At 40.5% G+C, this 22,010-nt stretch overlaps 1 protein-coding gene across 7 annotated transcripts in view; it reads right to left on the bottom strand.

Moving 5' to 3' along the window:
* The window catches only part of myt1lb (myelin transcription factor 1-like, b), a 92,518-nt gene that overhangs the window by 37,659 nt on the left and 32,849 nt on the right, over nucleotides 1-22,010 (bottom strand). For all 7 annotated transcript variants that reach the window (XM_046413588.1, XM_046413590.1, XM_046413593.1 and 4 more), the window contains exons 3-4: nucleotides 18,141-18,186; nucleotides 15,187-15,220 (exon numbers count right to left, since the gene is read on the bottom strand). In XM_046413588.1, the coding sequence (XP_046269544.1) occupies nucleotides 15,187-15,220; nucleotides 18,141-18,186 (80 nt within the window). The remainder of the gene's footprint in view (nucleotides 1-15,186; nucleotides 15,221-18,140; nucleotides 18,187-22,010) is intronic.

The raw sequence follows: 22,010 nt of genomic DNA, 5'->3' as shown, positions 1-22,010 counted from the left end.
TAAGATTTTCAAAGTATCCAAAAGCAAAAAAATCCCACCTTCCTCCAAAGCCACTCCTCTGAAACTACTGCCTGCCCCATAGCTCCAGCTGGGAGATAAGTCACATGACTAATTTTTAGTCTAATAAATGCATAAACAAACAAAATGCCACAATCACATAAACACAAGCAAAATATATGTCACAAAGACACCTCAGTCCTCGGCTCAAGGACCGTGTACTGTGAGCACAGCAATTCTCATCATTCTCATCGCTAACTCTATCCAACTACCTCATTTCTGATTCGTATGTAAGAAAACTCCTAACAATATCATCATGAACTTAAACAACAAAGTGGTTATTGTTCATACTCACACCTCTCAAGCTAGAGATTTTTCGCAAATACAAATTAAACATTAAAAAATGCATCTAAAATAACTTACCATCCCTTGCTTTAATATGTCAAATTATCAAGCACTTATGTTTTCAGAACTGAGTATAACACTCAGGCTGGAGATTTAAAGATGGATCTGGTAAATTATTGATATGTGCATCATACAAGCCATTTTGCATAATTTGGTAGTGGAGGTCCTGAGCAAGAGAGCTCATCTGGCAGCAGATTCCGGGGGTGTAATGCGGCTATCTGTCATCCTACAGCTAAATTCACTCCTGGATTAGCCAGGTAAGGAGTCTCTCCACCGGCATAATGACTTCAATCAATCACCCCAACTCAGAGACACACACACACAGACAGGCCAGCTAGTTAGCTGCTAGCCAAGCAGCCATTTTGAAGAAGGAATTCCTTCCTCCAGCTTGTCCATTTATCTATGTAAGCCAGAGTAAAGCCTGCCATAATAGTTATTTATTTGGATAAGCTGACAAGATTATGTGAATATACATATATGACTCAAGTACAACAGGTAGATCATTTAGACTTTGTTTCTTATAGTGAATGATCGGAAGTGCATTTAGTCACTAACAATGTGACCTGTGCTAAGAATCACTTACAGTTCTACACGGCTCGAATGGGTTACTGAGGTAGGCCTGAAACAAACAATTATTTTCATCACTGATTATTCTGTCAATTAAATGATTCATCATTTGTTCAGTGAGATGTGAGAAAATGCTGACAAATGTCCACCACAATTCCAGGACGATGTCTTCCAATGTCCCGAGTCTATCAACAGTAAACCCAAAGATATATTATCACATAAGACAAAGAGAAAAAGCAGATTATTAGAATTACGAATTAAATACCTCAGAAATGTGGCATTTTAACTGGAAAAATCACTTAAACCATTAATGTTAACATAGCAAAAAGAGAGAATTAAAGAATAAGTCTGGCGATATTCCATATTTTTGTTAGTGTTGTCAGATGCCATGAAAAGACCAAAACCTTAATGGAGTAAAGTACTGAATCTGCAGCCAAAGTCCATCATCTCCCTCTGTGTCACAGAGTTCCAATGTTGTCCAAAAACTTTTAAAAACACATCAGTGAGCCACACTGAGTGACATGTTCCTTCATTACTATGAACGTGGGAACTGTAGTTATTGGTGTCAATCCCTCATATGCAAAGCTTATCTCTTGTGCATTTTGCAGTTTTAGGAAATTTCTTTGTTTTTTGTCTGAAATAAAAGAACATTTTCCCGATCTGTAAATATCTACATCTTCAGCGGGAACTGATGGCTTGAGGTTGTCTTGGCAGATACAATTAATTGTTGGTTTTGAAACTGGGACTTTCACAAGCCTTATTTTTTACTGTAAGTCTTGTATACAGTCTGAAAAGTGTGCCCTTCCCATAGTTACACTGTGATTTGTTGTCTGCGTCATGTTTACCAGGCTCCATCTCCCCAGCAGAGGAATTGAATTGGGCTTTTTGACGTTGATGTGATTTAGTTGGCAGCTGCTCTGAAGGGACGGCTGAGGGCGAGGGGGGAGGTTGGGATTGTGAAGGGTTTGTGGGGTTAGAGGTCAGAATGTGCCTGGCCTGAAGCTGGCCCTAAGAAGCTGCCCGCCCCTTCACCCACCCCCACCTCCTCCACCCTTCATGCCCATGTCCCCCTGGCACGCTCCGCACTCACCGCACATGATCTGTTATTCCCTTTGAAGTCATTCCTCGGGGAGGCAGTTATAAAAAAAAAAAAAAAAGAGGAAAAAAACGGAGGAAGAAAAAAAAGCGTAAACACCACCTGTTTATCTGATGCTGGGTAATGTCAGGAAGGTAGTCTGCAGTCTTGTCATATATGCACATGAGACAAATAAAGGGGGAAAATTACAAAGAGAAAAAATAAACAAACGACATCAGAGCAGAAGGGATGACGACAGAAGTCGCATGTGCATGCCACTGTAAATTTGGCGGCCCTGGAATTGAAATGCTTTCAAATTGTGTTTTAAGTTGCATTAGAGGTTTATGTCAGAACAGAATATTCTGAAGGAAAACAGTCCTATTACTCTTTAAAGTGCTCAGATAGACACTGTGATGTAGAAAAGACAATTTAATGTTGTTATAATGTACTATTATTACACAAGTGTAGTTTTACAAGACAAGCCCAATCTGAGTCCAGCTTCATCACACTCTTGAAATGATAACAATGGTGTCAGAGCCAAACAGAAATGAACCCCAAGGCTCCACATGCCGTCTAAAGTGTATAAGCTAATGACAGAGCTGACAGATCGAACCAACTCTGTTCTTTTCACCCTCAGCCCACACTGCCTTTTTGGTGATATAAAGCTTTCCCATTAAATATGGAAATTTCCGTTTCGGTGACAGATACATCACAGAGGGGGGTTGATGGCATAGACGGTGTTTTTTTGGAAGGGGAAGTGGCAGATTTTGATTAATGCGACCTTATCTGGTTCTGCACATGGAGGCAGAGGGGTTGCTGAGCTTGGCGGGGGTGGATGGCTGCCTGTTCTCTTCTTTATCCAGGCCTCTTTCTCTCCCCTATTTGAAATGGTTTCAGTCACTCGCTCTTAGTTTCTACTACTGCCTTTCTCCATTTCCATCCTTTTGTGGTTACTGAACTCACCCTCTATCCGTTATAATGTAAGCTGTGCTTTAACGTCTTGTAGTCACATTTTTCTTTAACTTGCGTATGGCCTACCAATAATTCTGTCTGATTTCCTTCTTCATCCTTTGTCCCCTCTTCACCTCTTCAGTCTCTTCATCTCTATATCCCTACTCCCTTTTCTTATCCCACTTAGACATTCTCCAGCTTCTGTTAAAACTGCTCCATTCTATCCTCAGTTTTTTATCCTTTACTTATGTCCTGTATCCTCTCCTCTCCTCTCCTCCTGCCAGGTAGAGAATGAGGTGCAGCAGTGCTGCTTCCCCCTGTCGCTCCATCACCACCTGGCCCAGTTCCAATGCTTTTAGTGAGAGCTATCTGTCAAGCTATGAATAATACAGGCCCAAGGCTGGTGTTAGCTTGCTAGCTAGCTATGTGGAATCTAAATGAGGTCTACAGCAGGAAGAGAGCACTTGACTTTTAGCTCGCTACCACGATCTCTCTACCAAGACAAGCAATTACTCAGCCCACAGCCCCAGCTGCAGCCGTGGTAATAATAAACGTCTGCACGCACACACACACACACACACACACACACACACTACACAGACATACACACACTTTGCATGTATAAGTGCCATGCACAACCCATCACCTGATCAACATAACATCAAATTGTGTCTATCTAAACAACATCCTTGCTGTACATGGCAGAAAAATCCATGCCATAGTACTACCTTTTCTGGTAGTAACAGAAAAGAAGTTTACATTCAGAAAATATATATAATTCAGAAAAATAAAAAGATCAAAATACTTCTGACAGTAATTTCATGGAGTATCATGATAACACCTGGACCTGGCTTATAGGAGAAATAATTTATCCATCTACAAGACATATAGCCATGCTAATTATGAAAAGAAGATAATTTGTATTGCACAGTGATAAAATCGTACTTTTTTCAAGACGGAAGTGTCATTTGGTGAGGCAAACTCACTAAATAATCTCTTTATGTCATTCTGATAATCTATATTTAAGACACCACGGAGCGACAAAGATCTATTAATCCACAGTGGCATTACTTCATCATCTCTTATCTGTTGATTAACAGGAGACACGTCGTCCACCTTTATCACACTTGTTCCACAGTTATGGCAGGAGGCTGAGAGGGCTATCACATGTATCAGGCATATGACACATGTATCGTGGCGTAATTAGTTTTGCACCGAGGCATCCTTAGGTGACAGTGTTAACCCATCCATCATTGCTTCTAATCATTCGTTGGTGGAGTGTGGGATGTAATTACAGAGTGCTAGGCAACGACAGGTTTCACAGGTAAAAATAGTCATACAGGATGAGAGACTTGTGTTTGGCATGTAGGGTGTGCGCACAAGTTGTGTGCGTGCACATGTAGGCAAGAGGACATGTGTGTGCGTATGCATGCTTGGGTGTATTGTGGTAATGAGATCTAGTTAGTGATGCTCCAGAGTGTCTTATTAACAAATAATAACAACACTCCTTTGTTTTTTACCTCTCCTCCCATCTATTATTCACACCTCACAGATTTACTCATGATTCATTTATAGGAGCATCTTGTGCAACCTAGAAACTAAATGTCACCCAAAACATCACTGTCAGATGGTACTGTGTGTATCAGCAAGTACGTACTGTTTCTTTGTATGAATTGTATCTTGTATTATTTCATTGCTCACTGGCAGTAAGCACAGAGGTTTATAAATATGTCTTGAATTAGGAAAACAGTATTTACAGCAGCAATCCAACACTGCTGCAGCAAGACTGGGACTTCTGCAATCTAGCTCCATCTGAATCTACACACACACACACACAAGAGCAAATGATAGAGTGCTATTGAAATAGATGAGTTGGATCTTGCCGGATCAGTAACGAGGGCTGTAGTGAGGCCATTCTGCCATTCAACCCCCCTGTTGTGAACCAGCATGATGCCCTGTGTACTTTAGCTGGATTCTCTTTCCGCTGAAATTGCCAGGTTGGAGAGAGGCACTCAGCTGGGAATGCTGCTCTACATGTGAAGTAGGTTGGGCGTGTGTGAGGGCTTAAGAGAGGTGTGTGTGTGTGTGTGTGTGCATGTGGCTTGTATGTCTACATTTGTGTCAGAGCCTGCATAGCTGTGAATATACGTGTAAATATGTGTGTGTGTGTGTGTGTGTGTGTGTGAGAGAGAGAGAGTGTGTGTTGCCCTTTGCCTCTCTCCCCTGTCTCTCTCCAGGTGAAGAGCCTGTTCTGAAGGCTCGGCTCCAGTCAAGGCCCCTTGAAGCCAGGCTGGCAGCACTTCACCCAGATAGCAGTAAACCTACAGTACGCCATCTGTCTTAGCAGCAAACACTTAGTGGACCATCAGACAAAAGCCATGCTACACAAGAAATCATGCCAAATGCTTGCATTCCCATGGAAACCACATCCATGACAGTCCAACAACATATGACAGCTACAGTAGTTGACACCTAAAATATTGCTTCTCTTTAAATAAGTCTGTCAAAATATGTCATTCAGTCAAGTAAGAAAATGCCAGTTGTATTTAAGCCTAATCCAAGATTTTTTTTTTTTTTTTTTAACTTAAGTTCCCAATTAGGACTGCCACTGACTAAAAACATATTTTCATTATCGATTAATCTTCTGATTATTTTGTTGTTTCATCTATGAAATAAATCTATGAAATAAAACAAGCAACAGCAACGAATTCTTTAATTTAAGAAACTGGAACCAGGAAATATTTTTCTTTTTCCTTAGAAATAACCAAAACAATTACTTGATTGTCAAAGCAGTTGGCAACTCATTTTCTTTCAACTGACTAATCGATACATTGAATACTGACAGCAGCTCTACACACAATATTAAACACTGTTCCAGACTACATGTATACTATTCCTGAAACATGTAAAACCTACTGGAAGACAACCAGAAATAATTCATATCATAGCCAGAATATTTTACTTGTTTTAGGAAGATGTAACATTTAAAAGACTATTCTGGTGTATGTTGTTCTTATTGTCAACAAATCTCACGAAAAGACAAAAAGCAACAATGTACTTGTACAACACTTAATAAGGTGAGTATTTCCAGCAACAGGATGCAGCATTTTTAATAGATTTTGGAACAGCAGAGCTCTGTGGCAGACTATAAGATACATCAGGGTTTGGATGCACACACAATACTTATTAGTGGGATCAGCCAGTATTGGTTTTAGTCTTTCCATTGCATTTGTTGACAAAACTATAGCATATCACCTGACGTAAAATTTACCAAATATGGACTGATAAGAGAACAGTTACATCAGTAGATATTGTCCATCAGTGTTTTTTTGCAATCCTTACAATGCGCACAAACCAATGATCTGTCACTCTTCGAGCTCACTTCCTGCTGTTCCAGGAGCTCTTCTAATGTAGATATACCCTGAGACTCATTGTGCCACTCTGCTGGTTGCCTGCTGCTCTCATATCAGCCTGAGTGCTTTGAGAGCATGACATAGTAGAGAGAGCAACAGTGTGCCTGTGTGTGTGTGTGTGTGTGTGTGTGTGTGAGGGAGTAAATAGCATCCCAGCTGTAGAGATGGCATTTAAGTGTCTCTCCCTTTGCACTCCAATAGTATTGCAGACCCATTACCTCCGTGTTTGTGTGTCTACCAGAATCTGTGTGTGTGTGTATGTGTGTGCGTGGCTACAAATGTATTTCCGAGCCATTCCTCCAATCATCTCCATGCTCCCATGCGACTCTCCCTCTACCTTTCTGTTCTGATCATTTTCTCATTCATCATGCTTCCCTTCCTGTCCTCTTGCCAGAGGTCTTTGCTAAGGTGTAATTTAGCTCCTGCTGTTCTTTAATTTCTGCCTTAGTCAGCATGGGCGTGGCTGGCCCCCTGACACCGTGGATACAATCTGTCAATCACTTCCCCCAGCCAGGAAATTGCGTTCAAAGTGAAAGTAATTATTAAGTGTGCCCTGTGCGGTTTGAAATGAACGCCCTCTCGGTTTGGAACAGAGAGAATATGTATTCAGAGGCAAGGCCAGGTGGATTTGTGAGACTTTTATTGTTGCTGAGAACAAGGTGAGGGGCTCCCCTTGTCTCACCTCTGTGCCTTTCCTTTATTTTTATCGCCATTCCTCCACCCTGTTTCTAATAGTATATTTCTTGTACAACGGTACAAACATTCCTTAACAAAAGGAAAACCATTCACAAAATAGAGGGTGCGCACTGTTGATGTGCAATTTACTGAGTGATGTGATAATATGGTGTACGTTCCTCCTATCCACCACACATAATACTAACCCAGAGAGCCACCCCATGGCGCGCTGGCAGAGGCCACCCACAGAGGAGTGACGACAGTACAGGTAAAAGCAAGAGACTGAAAGGACGTCTGCCTAACAGAAACAAGTTGAGTACGGTAGCTGTTAGAATTGTCCTTGAAAAGCCAAAATCAAAACTGATGAGCTGAAATTTTGTAACAGTTCCTCTCCTGGTTAAATTATTGAAACCTGCTTCAGAAAACATGCAAGTCCCTAGCTGTCTTTCTGTTCCACAGAAAAATGTTGATTTATTTTCATGGTTACCTTTCATTCGAGGAATTGTTTACCTCTGTTTGCTGGAATATTGCTAGATAAATGTTCGAGTCCTATGGATTTAGGCACTTCCACCAATTATTCTCAAAGCCCAAAGTTTAAATAGTAAACCACAAAACAAGTTTGATCAACCATACCGATTCCAAAGATGCACTGCGTTAACATTTGCTTATAACTTCCTGCATCAGTTTTAATTAAAGCCAGCCACAGCTGCTTCTCGTAAGCCTGTCAGTCAATCACCTATATCAAAGTTGACTAATCTGCGCTGCACTGCCAAACATGCCTTGTTACAACAGTCAACACATAAATGACCCATTAACCTTTGCTCATCAGCAGATAAGTTAGAATTAACAAGATGTCCCTCTCCTTCAGTTAAGTCCCTCGACTACTGACCCTGCAACCTTTACATAGAGCAGTTATTGTAATCATGTTACTTTAACTGACATGAGAACAGGATCTTGTACAATATGCAGATTAAGTCTACTGTAACCTTGGCCTGTGAACGGGGAGATTCTTCATTAACAGTGCTTTGTTGAAGGCCAGGATTAAACTACACAGTGGCTGTGCTAGTTGTGAATGGGGATTTAAAAAAAAAATCTGCAACCCACAAACTAATGTAGTTAGTTATTAAGATGAATTAACATTCGGTTACTACTGCAGGTACAGTGAAGTATGCTAGTTAGCAGGGTATGCTAATAATCAAAGCTTACATGAAAGTAGATACACACACTGCTTAATCCAATTCTTACACAACTGCTTAAAATACAGGGTATCGCTCTTACCACGCCTCGACATGTAAAGAAATCCAAAGCTTGACAGGCCTGTCGAGCTTATTCACAGCTTCAAAGGCTATGATTGGACAATCACAGCTGGGGGGAGGGGTTTAGCAAACGGTCAATTGTGCAACCAGATCACATTAATGTTCTGAAACATCCAGTGAACAAATGCCACTAATCCATGAGTGTACATGGAATTGATGGTAGCTTTAGGTGAGAGTACACACACACACACACACACAGCATGTGGATAGCTGTGAACCTACCCTAACCCCCATGTATGGATGTCTACAGAGTCTTACAGCATTTGCAGAGCCTCTGAGGGTATTCAGACATTCAAAGGCTGCATGTGAAGCAGAGAGAGGTGGAGGATGTGGATTGTGTGCCACCGTCTAAAAGCAGGGGGAAGAAAAAGGGGAGGGGGGAGGGGTAATTAACATATTAATGACCCCCACCTTCCTACAGCTTCTGTCGGATAGTCCAAACACTTTGATAAGTATGCAAATGAGAGCCGCACCATCTGAAGAGGGAATTAGCTCTGCCAGAGACAGTCGCGAGAGATGGAAGGGGTAGAGAGAAAGAAGAAGGAAGGAAGGAAGGAAGGAAGGATAAGAGCAAGGAAGGGAAGGCTGTTATGTTAGGGGGGGAAAGGGGAACTGAAAAGGGGGCAGGAAGGAGAGGAGAAGAGGAATGTCAAGATGACGAAACAGGAGGAAGGAAGAAAGGGCCAACTAAAGACAGAGAATAAGATAGGAAGGGGTCTCAGGCGTGCTGATGAACTGATATTCTCATGTTTGTTTCAGCTGTCTTTAATTATCTGGTGTGCACAGTTGGCAAATGTGTGTGTGTGTGTGTGTGTGTAGTATTACACTGAGAGAATGAGAGAAAAGACTTTGTTTTCATTCTTGTGCTTCCCAGCCCTCAGATCGATATGCCAGTGCCCGTCAGCCCTGCAGTTATGTGCAGAATGGCTGCAGGGGGCTCAGGCCAGTGGGCATACAGGCTCGGCTGTGGGGGCTGAGGTGGGTAATGACCCCGAGCAGACAAGGTCAAGTAATTATAACACAGACTGATCTCGCTCGTTCTATCATTGAAGAGAATGGGGAGTAATAAGGATGAGGGAGCACACCATTGGACAGCAAGCGTTAGGTAAGACAAAGGGAATGAGAGAAAGAAAGAGAGAGGGAGAGAGCTAGTACATGAATGTGTGGGTGTATGTAGAGAAATCTTGTGTGAACAGCCAAGCCAGGGATTCACCGACACGACTGTCACATTCCACAATTATGTTGAATAATTAAAACGTTTCATTAACTTGATCATTTCCTGTTCGGCCATGTTTCAGCACTGACACCGGCAATTAAAGCCGGGGCCAGGACTGTACGCCTCCCTCATTCAGCCACTTGGCGACAGAGGACAAACGTATGTCTTTTGTATGGGAGCAGAAATCTGACAGGGGAAAAAAGAGGGGCTTTAGCAGTTATCCACCGTGCTTAACTGTTCTCAACACTTCTGTGCAAAAGCACACCGGGACTGACAATGAAATCTATGAGCTCAAGGTGAAATCGTGCAAATCTGGATTTGGTTTTCCTGCCCTTTTTTTTTTTTTTTGAATTAATGCAAATAAGGGAGTGAATGGTTTACCCAGCCTTAGGCACTGAGACATTTGCCTTGAAAATCTCTTCATATTGATAGCTTTTATAAAAATAATCTTTCTGATACATGCAGTCAAATGAACAACCTTGTTCCTCCATGCTACACCTCGATCACCTCGCACGATAGGTTCCGTGCTTTTTGTAATGTGACACAGGAAGCACTGCACTTCTACAACACAACACCCCAAAAACACAAAAATATCTTCATAAATCATGGCCTTTGTTTAAAGTCAGGGGAATTCTTCACTGTGCATTAACACTATAATTAGTAAAAGCCTGTGCTGTCCTAGTTACATAAGACGACTCTTTTTGTCTTTTGAAATTGGATTACTGCAGGAGAAGCTATTTATTTTCAGAAATGGGGGGTTCGGGGCAATTTTTATATCGCAGTGCCATGCAGTCTCTGGCGCAAAGCTATCCTTCCCTGTTGAGCTCATGCGCAGCACTTATACACCCCAATAAACATGATTAGCATGGCAGACTGTAAATATGCAAATGACAAAAGAGATGTGGAGGAGAATGTTTATGCTGTGAGCTCTGTCTAGCACAGCTCCTCCCCCACCCCAGCTCGTGTATGAAAATGATGATGAGGTTTACTGAGATGGGCTCTCTGTTAAAGCTTTTTCTTTCATAAAAGAAATTCAAGCATGTAATTGCAGCTTTGAATAGAAAGGGATGTTATGGTTAAAAAAGAAAATCTTTTTGGTATGAAATGTATGTGTTTCCACATTTTCATGGTTACCTGACCATGGCCTTTACTCTGCCAAGCTTGTGAGTGCGCTCCCAGACTGTCTGGTCAGAAAGATTATGACACCTTGTCTTCATTTCTTGATATGCGAGATGGAGACTGTATTCTATCGTTCGGATTAGATAGCTCAGAAGAGAGCTACACGCCTCTTTTGTGACCTTGTTTTCTCGATTATAACGAGGCCGTTGGAAGGATTGGTTGATTACAAAAAACTACTTAACTACGGTTATGTAGGGTTTTGCTTCCTGGCCAGTCATTTATTAAATTATTTATTCATCAAAATATAGACTGACCTGAAAGTAATTTCCTTCATTCATTAGATACCTTTACCTTCCGTGTCTTTCGTATTTGCTGCTGCTGTGCACAGACAGGGTGCAGCTGCAGTGATACACAGAGACACAGTGAAAACACCCTCTCTAAACTGCTTCTTCCCACATGTCATCAAACCTGGACTTCTAATATACAGTATACAGATTTTAGTGAGCTGTCCTGAGGGTCTGTGTTTGAACATACTGTCAGGTATAGGTACTTTCAGGAACATACTGCCTGACATACTACAAAATACGGACACAACAGCCAAAGGCTATTATCAGCTGATACATAAACCTGTATGATTTATCAGTATATCATTATTAGAAGTTTACAATACAAGTAAACAAGTACACATTTAATACATAATACACATCCAAATCTCCTTGAAAATGTTCAAATTATATATTTTTTTTCAGTTGGTTTTGCTCACACTTTTATTTTTCTTCTAAGCCAAGCTAAAATTGCCTTTTTTTTACCATGCACAGTGAAATTATAGTATGATAGTGACATCTCAATAATGTATTTTCTCACCATAACTAAATGAACACTATTCTGTTGCTGCATTAATGGAAAGAAAAATACATTTATATCTAAGGAACTGTTCATCAGTGAGTTAACCTTAACAAATCCGAATCCAGCCAACTGCAGCTTTGTGGGTTTAAGCTTGAATCTGATGGCAGATTTTAAGCCAGACTGGAGGAACTTGGCGCCAAATGTGGGACCAGTTCAATGTTTGTGATAAGCAGAGAGTCACCTTTATAGCCTCAATCACACACTCAACTTTCAACATTTACATCCTACAATTATTTGCATCCCCCCAGTGCAGTCAGTTTTCAAGTCATTCCTGTGTATATGTTTGTGTCTTCTATACGGGAGTTAAAGCTTAGATAGATGCATACAAGTAGCGTAAGCACATAAAAACACACATACAATCACGCACACAAGCATAACAACAACAGCCTATCTGATGCAGCCCAGGCTGCTCCACGCAAAGTCGAGGCTGTTCGTCCTGAAGACTATCAGCTCTCCGGGGAGAGAGGCCATTGAGCAGCATTATCGACATTATAGACGCCTCAGCCTGGAGATAGGCTCCACATCGATCCCCTGATTAATTACTATCTGCAGGCAGCAGCGAGTGAGGATGAGGGAGGGAGAGACAGAAGGGAGGGAGGTCGGGAGGAAGAGTGAAAGAAGGAGGTGAGAATGACAGAAAATGGGAAAAGGGAGGAAAGAGTGAAAGTCGGGGTGGGGAGGGAGTGGGGAGAAGGGAGAGTACACCTTGTACTATCTATGAATATCACCTAAAGGCTACACGGTAATCTTCCAGGTGGAATATTATTTATTGATATATAGGTAGGCAGGAACCCTTATCTTAGCCGCAACCACCTCCTAACACACAGCCAAGGACGAAATTAAATTTACACATTACCGGGTGCAAACAACTTGCAAAGACAAGTAGAGGACACTGAAATACCCACCCTTGAATTACTGTATGTTACAGCATATACTTTATGCTCTGCAAATAATAGTGAACAGGTATATGTAAAATTCATTGGAACCTCTGTGGTCATGACTATTGCAACAGTCAGAGTTAGAAGTGGAGGGACTGGCAGGCCGAGTGGCTAACATTAATGAACTCCAGTTGTATCATTTGGACTACACTCCCCATCATCCCAAGAGACAGTATTGCACTGTGTGTAACCCAGGCCAATAAGCTGTTACAAAGTAAGTTAAAGGTCTCTATCTGTGCCGATGCTTAGGAGCGTCTGGAACATTTAAATAACAAGTAACAAAGCTACTTCTGCTGACATTGGTATTGAGTATCATTTTGGTCCTTTTTTTTTTTGAGTAAAGTCTCAAACTCATCTGATCACAATAAAAGGTTTCTGTTTGCTGCTCAAATGTGTTTGGCTCCAGTGCTAAATGTTTGTAAAATCGGCCAGCAGAGCTTCTTCGACTGGCACATCAGCTGAAGTAAGTGCCACAGCCACACAGGACCATGCTCCCACTGGGCTAAGATTATATTATGGAATAATATATACCGTATATATTATGACCAGGATGCCCATGTTTTATTTCTTTGACCATGTGGAAATCTGATGTTTTCATATCTAGGCGATGAACAAAATACTACAAAATCTAAATCTTGGTAAATCTCGAGGCTATAGTGCTGACAAAAGATGAAGGAATAAATCTTTTGTAAAAAAAAAGAGTTTTTGAGCTCATATCAGGACTCCTTCCAGGAAATAGACACACCCTTGCACCAAACGCAACACTGACAAAGACTCTTGCTTTCTCCGGCCTTTGGAGAGATTTTATACTTCAAGCTCAAAATGGAGGCACCCCAATTTTAAACAGTGTTATAAACTCAGTCAAATAATGTGCTGCAAAGATTAGCTCTAAGTAGGGCGGGTGGTGACTGACTGACACACGTCTTACATTCGTGGCTCACCATTACTCTATGTGCTTGCTGCCCATATGCACAACCTGACATGAGTTGACCGGGCTGCCGCTGATCTTCCGTACACGCTCACTGCCTTGACACTTCCTATATGCTGAAGAATGCCGAAGAGACCTATTGGGGGCTTCAGGTCTGGCCAAATTCTCTCTTGTAACTGAGTCAGACAGTAGCTCACTACCCTGTGGATACTATTGCTGCTGACTGCTGAGATTTTCGAGACTCGCCGCTGCAGTTTGATTGGTTAGACAGAGGATAGCATACAGTAGTCTACTGCTTGCAGGTGTTCTATGTTTTGATTTAAATACTTTTATCATTTCCATTTAATTCCTTATTTCCGTGACTATCATATGACACAAAATACATAGTAGTTGGTAGATTTTTTTTTGTAAAAACTGATTATTATTTTTAAAGGTTAAAAATATTTCTTAACTTCCACTCAATAGCAGCACTTCTTGTAGGGGTGCTCTGGAAAGGTCAGGTCAGGGTATATCAGTACATAGGTATATGCTTTGCATGTGTGCAGGTCTGAGCAGGAACTGTGAATGACATATTTCATGTGCTTAAGTATTTAGCAAGAAAAAAAAAAGCTTAAAAAAAAATCACATATGAAGAAGCAGGGACTTGCATGCACATGGCGCGACAAAATAAAATACTACAGCATATTGTGCACAGCTTTTATGACATTTTAACTTACTGATGACATGTAAACTAAGATAGCTGTTGTCATTTAACATGCATTATATTTAACCTGAACCTTTTCCTCATATTTTTGCTATCCTATAAAAAAGACAATAGCACCTAAAAAAATGTACTGGGAAAAAAACTTTTCCAGTGACAAAGAAAACCTTTAAATTTGAAATAAAGTTGTGTTCTACCTTCCACCCACTCAAATCACCCAACGAGAACTTTAAGGCTGTAGGCGTAGAAAGAGAGAAAGAGTTGTGCTGCATGGGTAATGAATTGATAATTGGCTATCACGCTAAATATCATCAAGTACATGAGACAAAAACAGAATTATTTAGCTTGTCTAGTTGGAACATGAAAAGAGGAGAAAACCCTCTTATTTAATATTTAATATGAAGAAATTGTATTAACTCAAGGAAAGAAATAATTTGGCGCTGGTTGTTTCTGTTCTGTTGTTATCATCTTTAGTGACATTGAAGATATCCAAAAAGTAAGAGAAACAGAGTGAGAAATTCACACTAAGTAGGAGGAATGAGGAGAGAAAGTGAACTATGCATGTACCCCAACTATGACCAAAGACACAGGAGAACAAGGAGGGAAAGAAAAAGGAACCAAACAAAGAGGAGTGGAAAGAGAAACAACTGATATCAAATCTAAACACATGAGCGAGGGGTTGCTGATGTGAAGGCAGCTTTCAAGCGGTAGAGGAAAGGCTGGAATGTCTTTGGTTTGTAATAAGGTGACAGTTGATCCAGGTGTTGTTTGACTACTTCTACCTCTACCACCAAGACAACAGCAGGCCAGTTTTGTGTGTGTGTGTGTGTGTGTGTGTGTGTGTGTGTGTGTGTGAGTGCATATGAGAATATTTTTGCAACTCTCTGGCTATCTTCCACCTGTCTGTGCATTTGTGTTTGTGTTTGTGTGTGTGCGCATGTGAACCAGTACAGTGCAGTGCAGTTTTTGATTCCACTCACCTGAAAAGCTCTGTTAATGCTGGATCCACAGGCACTGAGAGAGAGAGAGAGAGAGAGAGAGAGAGAGAGAGGGAGAGAGAGAGAGAGAGAGAGAGAGAGAGAGAGAGAGAGAGATTATGAAGCAGGACTGACTGGTGAATGTGAAATCCACAGGCTCTTTGTATAACAGAAGTTTTTGTTTACTTCAGTTACATGAGATTGGTTGTATTTGGGTGAACAACACAACTGATAAATAATACATATATTCATTTAAGAAAATATCTCTGCCTTATGTTTATCGTGTAGTACTTCAAAAAGATATGAAATCCATCCTAGAATATGCATTTTTTTTAAAAAAAATACCAGATTCTCAATAAGTGTGTAATGTTTATTTGAAATATAACATATATCGTGTGAACAGCGTCAAGTGAAGCTGAGGTGTAATTTATATACATAGTAACACATATAGTATTGTACACCATATATAGAGAAAGAGTTTTCTATACAGCTTTTAATGTGTAAATCTACGGGGGGACATGTTTGATTTTCTACTAATGATTAAAAATAAGGACATTATTAGTATATAAATTTAGTATTCATATTTAAAATATATATAAAAAAACCCTTAAAACAGATTTGGTTTTTTACATGGATCTATTACATCCACTTTGTTTGATTTTTCTTTGTTTTTTTTTTTATTTATTTTTGTTTCCAACTTTGTTCCCTATATTATATGCTGCTGAGTTGCTGTTATGTTTAGGTGAGCATGTTTAGGCAATTTTTCACTAACAGGTGAAATCCATCCATCCATTTTCTATACCGCCTATCGCTTATCCGTCAGGGTCGCGGGGTAACAGCTGAAATAAACTACCAAATATCAGCAGTCTTATGCTGTAAGTATGTAAATAGTAACACCCTGATGCTGTGCGTAGACAGCAACCAGGACTGGTTTGTTTAGGGTAATGCGATCTTTAATGTTATCGTCTACATGTGTGCTTTTCCTGCTTTAAAAGTCAGAAAATCTCCTGTGAAAAGGATCTATTGCAACTATGAAACAAAACAAAAAGTGGTGGTCGCTATTTTCAGCTAACAACCACACCACGCAATGTCTCGCATTTTACAGATGCAGATCCAATTCAAAGTGTCTAAAATGAAAATCTGCTATTTAATTTTCTAATAGGGAGTAGTGAATGAGTGAATAATTGCAGTTTGTCATACAGGATTTTGTGAAACTGTGGCGGGTGCAGTTTATCAAGACGCTGCCTGTTGGTGTTTATCAAGTGCAATAAATACTTCCATTTCACTCTCACTTTCGTCAGGCACAAACTCACAGAACGCAGTCCTGGAAGTGGCTCCAAGACAGACAGACAGACAGACCAACAGACAAACTGCACAGCTATAGGTTAGCGAAACTGTTATTTCCCCCCTAATGAAGCTCTCTTTTCGTGACCAGAAGGAGAGTTCCACTTCATCCTCCCATCGAAGTTGTAAACACTGACACCCGCTTCTGACAGGAGGGGGAGGCGGGGGCTGTAGTGAGCCTGTAGGGCCACCCGCTCTGCTCGGTGTGTGTGTATGCGTGTGCATGTGTGTGAGAAGGAGTGACAGTGTGTGAGAGTGAGAGAGAGAGCGTGCAGACACACAAGGAGCAGGGGGCTGATTGGGAGTGAGAGAGATGCTAAATTTTGCTGAAGCAAATTGCAAAACACAACATTAGAGATCTTTAATGTTATTGTGAGAAGTACTAAAATGTTTTCGGTTCATTATGAAGCTGTGGTAATTGATGGGAACACTGGAGTGATTTCGGACACAGCCATAATGATTTCAGTGCCAGTCCTCACACATTTAGTCCCTCATCTTGCAGACAAGCAGAGGACACTTGTAACTCAATCAAATAAGGGCCTTGTGGTCATAGCCATAACCATGACACAGCCTGCTTGATCCACTTAATGTAGGAGTAATGGTCACCACCTTCTTTGTTCGGTCAAAGATGTTAGATACTGTCTCTAAAGCTAGAGGAAATAAAATATGGATCAAGAGGGCCCACTGATTAAAACACGGTCACTTCTTTTTCGATGTTTTAAACCTGTCAGAGTGTCAGGGGGTGGAAAGGAGCTGGTGAGCATTTTTACTTTTTTTTCATTAGTTTTATTTGACCAATTAAGGTGTAAGCACATAGTTGACCCAGGACCTAATATTTGTAATGACCAATCATGAAATATTTTCATGCTGGTTTGCAGTGTGTGATGGGTGTGTGCACATTTGGATGAAAACAAGAGCTAGTACTGGCATACACTGAAATCCCAGATCAGTTACACTGACCAACAGTGCTCTGTGTGTGTGTGTAGGTGTGTGTGTATATATTCCTGTAGTTGTGGGGACAAACATCTGGTTACACAGATGAGGTGAGGACCCACCTTACTCATAGGAACACAATGCAAGTCTCCACAATGCAAATCATTAAATATTAGGGTGAAGAGTTGCCTTAAGGTTAGGTTGAGGTTAGTGTTAGGATTAGGCAAGTAATGTTTATTGTTATGGTTGGGGGTGCGTGTGTGTGTGTGTGTGTGTGAGATCAGGGTTCTAACTACTCCACAACCCAGTTAGCCTCCCCTCCACTCAATGTCTGACTGAAGAGTAGTTCAGTGAGAATATTTAGTGAAATAACAAAATCTTGAATATAAACATATAGTCTTGTTGGATTAGGTGTAACTGTGGTGGATATTTCACTGTGGTCCAATCTCTTTAAACGTGGACTTTGTCATTCTGTTTCTGCAAGATATATTAAAAAAGAGACAGAGCAATAGAAAGAGAGTGGTGAGAAAAGGCAACTCAACTGTGACAGTCTGGGATTTGTGCAGTGGTGTGTGTACAGTATATGTGCGTGCTTGTGTCTGTTCATGTGTGTGCTAGTGCCGGGGGAGTGAAGGTCACCCTGAATGGCATTGCCGCTGTGTGTGTATCCGTGCAGATACCTTTAGAGCGTGTGCGATGGCGCTTATCGTCTGCATCCACCTCCATCTGCAGAGAAGGCACAAACAAGCTGTTAAACACACAACAGACGACATCGCAAAATGATCTTTAATTTGGATACACGTTCACAGTACATTTTTCCCTTTGTCAAACATGAAATTCACACCTGACGTCTAACACTTCCATGTAACATTTCCCGTACTGGAATGAAGATTATCGACTGTCAGTCTTTCATCATTTGCCCATATATGTGAAGGATTGAAATAACTTCAAGACAAAGGAACATAGGGCTTCCTGTTAACGTTAGTCATTGTTGAGTAAATGGGGCATATCCTGCAGATGTATTTATAATACAAATGGATCCCTTCAATCAAAAGTCAGTATTAAGTCTATCCTTGGTTATAATGTCAGAGATAACTCAAAACCAATGCAAATTATACAAAGATCATTCTTGTATTTTGCAAAGATATTTGTCCAAAAGAGATGAACAGAAGAACAGATTCATTAGTCTGACCAAGAGATTTCCATATTTGAGGATGTTTTAATTTTTATTAATCATATATTTCATTTTTTATAATAAATACTGATTCACATTTTGAGATGATGAAGCAGATAATTTCTTAAATACTCATTTCTCAGTCTCTCCATCCATCAGCTTCTCCGTCTCTCCGACCATTCATCCACTCGTTTGTGAATGTGAGACCAAGCATTCAGTGATACTACAGATGAACTGCAGACATAACACCATGCAACATTAACTGTAGCGCTTCCATTTATACAGTCTCCTCGTCAGTATTCAGGCCTTTAAAGCTGTCAGTATGCCAGGGTATACAGTACCATGCCTCCCACCTCTCCTTCAAGTACGTCACAGCGACATATCCCTCTAAAGGTAGGTCTTTCCCCTCACCAACACATCATAAATTATTGAGGAGCCCGAACGCCTCTGAACGTTGCTCTGTTATTTCCAGATGTCCCCAAATATTCACGCTCACTGGGTTTGGGTTATGACGGAGGCTGCAGCCCTATTTGGATGTCTCTTTTTATTAAACATGATTTATTAACACCACACTTACTGTACTGTAGAGCCCCTCAGCCCTAATAGTGAGTTTCTTTATGAATGCCCATAAATGTTTCAACAGGAGAAAAATAAAATGATGAAAGGCAAGGATAGCTTGTAAATCTTATTAGCGTAGCAGAGCGGCAATGACTTTTGTGGAGGGTGACCTAAACTATCTATATATAAATATTTAGGTTTTTACATGAAGCAAGCCTGTGGTTACCACGGTGACTGAAAATGAATCCTTCCTTGGGGAATAAAGACAAAAGAAAATAATAACTCATCAATGGAGTTCTCTTCTCTCCCCTCATTCAGACAGAGAGTAAGTGTAGAGTACTGGGAGTGTGTGTGTGTGTGTGTGTGTGCGAGTGTGCAGCGTGAGCACTGAGCATCTCTCATCGGCCTCATTATTTGTTGTGCTTTATCAAAGATTCTCTGGAACAAAACGAGTGAGAGCGTCCAATCAACATGTGCAATCCACTTCAAAGAGTAAGAGAAATCATGTTCCACACGCAGATTTTCTTCCAGCACATGGACTTGTTCATGTCTAAACAACAGGGTGCAGACATCATAGCACCCTGCCCTAAATGCCTTTGTTTCTCGATGCTGTAGCCGACGAGCGAGCACTTGTGTCACACATTCAAAAACACATCCCACATCTACAGAGTTAAATCTAAACTTTAACATATTTGATCATATTTTTCTCTATTTGTGCCGTTTCTGTACTGTTTCGATCTGACTTTTTATCTAAATAAAAAAAAAAAAATTTAAAGTCTTTCCAACAGCAGCATCAGTATTATATCATACATTGTTTCAAAATGCTGCTGCAAATCTTTAACGTGTACTGGGAAAGAACCTTTGTTTATATCATTTGTAAGACTATCGATAATTAACTTAAAATAGGTATATGAAAATAATCTCTTTGATAAACTTTCTTGAACCTACCAAAAGTGAACTATGTGAATGACATTGTAAAAACAAGAGAAATAGTGTATATTCTCATTTTTAAAAGAAACACATCAGCTGTGGAGTAAAAAGTGAGACTGGCTTGTTAAACGCATGTGTAGCTAAAGTGCACACGCAAAGTGTGTGTGTGTACATACTACCAGTGCCTATCTGAAGCAGACAGACTCTCTCTGAGGGTCCCGGTTTGAAGCGAGGCCTGCATCAGGCACTGAACACAACAACAAGCAAATCCAGCAGCAGAGGAAAACAACAGCGACAATAACGGCAGCAGAAGCCTCCGCTTCCTTCCCTGAAGCACCCCACGAGAGCTGGGCCCAGGAAGCATGCACGCCTCTGTGGCCTGCCATATGTTGGAGAGCCCTTCATACTCTGTCTGGCTTGTTCTCTCTCCTAGCACCCCATGGGAAAATGTCACGGCTGTAATGAAGGTTAGTCTGCTTATTGGGGATTAGGAAGAGGCCCACTCCTTCTCTGTCTGCGTCTCAATTAGACCCTGGATCAATGGCTATAGGCCCAGGTGAATAACCACAGAGTCACGCTGATCCAGCCTCCAAAAGTTTAGGTTGCCTATTTAAGCAAATAAATAGAAACACGCAATTACATGCATTACATGTTGTCTTATTTCTGTTCATATAATTGGAGCAGGAATTCACTTAACTTACTTAACGCTAATTTATAGGGCTGCTGTCCAGTGAAAACCACATATCTTCAAATTTCAAATATTTCAGATAAAGTGAAAGATTAAGTTCCAAACCGTTGAACACTCACTGACAACAGTATTCTACAATGTCAATATGTTCTGTAACGAGGAATGATTTTCTACTTTTATTTTTACTTTTTCCACATTTACACCTTTTATTTCTACTTTCATGCACACTATATAAGAGCACATATTTGTGCAATCTGTCATTTAAATCTACATGATTAATAATTAAATGAAGTAAGACTTTAAAAATAATAATCAATCTGGGCCACATCTCCATTAACTGACATGATTTGTGCTGATAATGACACATCACATTTGTTCAAGAATTGTCAAAAACAAAAAAAAGTGATTATTTTTCATTCATTATTTTGTTGAACATGGTTAATGTAGGGAGTTCTCAAACGAGGTGGAGGTACTTAACTTGTGCTGGAATAATTCACCATTTCATTTCACACACCAGCTCCACTGGGATTCAAAAGCAAACACAAGCCAGTAGGTAATTAGGTAAAAATCCTGTTATTCTTCATATTCTCATTCACCATTCATTGCCTCTAAATGTCTATGACAGAAGTTCTTTCCATGTTTTGTAATTTGCATCCATAAATTTTAATCCGTGTGACATATTATGCAGCATGCATTATAGTAAGGATTTTATTCACTTTCAGAAAACACTCTGGGAGGTCTGGGATGAGATGTCTGCACAAGGGGAAGACTGCATCCCATTTAACGTGCTCGCCATATAAGCCTATAACCACAAATGTTTAATTCAGGACAAATATGAATTCTCATAGACATAGGCTTCATTTGAAAACATGTGTACTTTGTATGTGGAATTCAACTCACATATTGGACAAAGAAGCTGTCCAAATGCCGACTGTGCTTGTGTTAGTATTGATTGTACAGATGGCGTGAAGTCTTCCTTGGAAATTCAAGTGGTTCTGCCTAATACTGGTGTGTGTTTTTTGTCATTACATTGGACACAGGAATGCTTTCAGACAAAACGCACAAAAGAAACAACAAGAGGATTTTTGCCATTTGACAGAGAAGACTCAGGATATTATTGGGAATAAAACATGATAGGAAATACAGCAATTACTGTAATATGCACTGAGACATGAGACAAGTATTTTGTGTGTGTGTGTG

Source organism: Scatophagus argus, chromosome 15, assembly GCF_020382885.2.
Source record: "Scatophagus argus isolate fScaArg1 chromosome 15, fScaArg1.pri, whole genome shotgun sequence".
Taxonomy (NCBI): Eukaryota; Metazoa; Chordata; class Actinopteri; family Scatophagidae; genus Scatophagus; species Scatophagus argus.
This window is presented reverse-complemented; position numbering and strand designations above follow the sequence as displayed.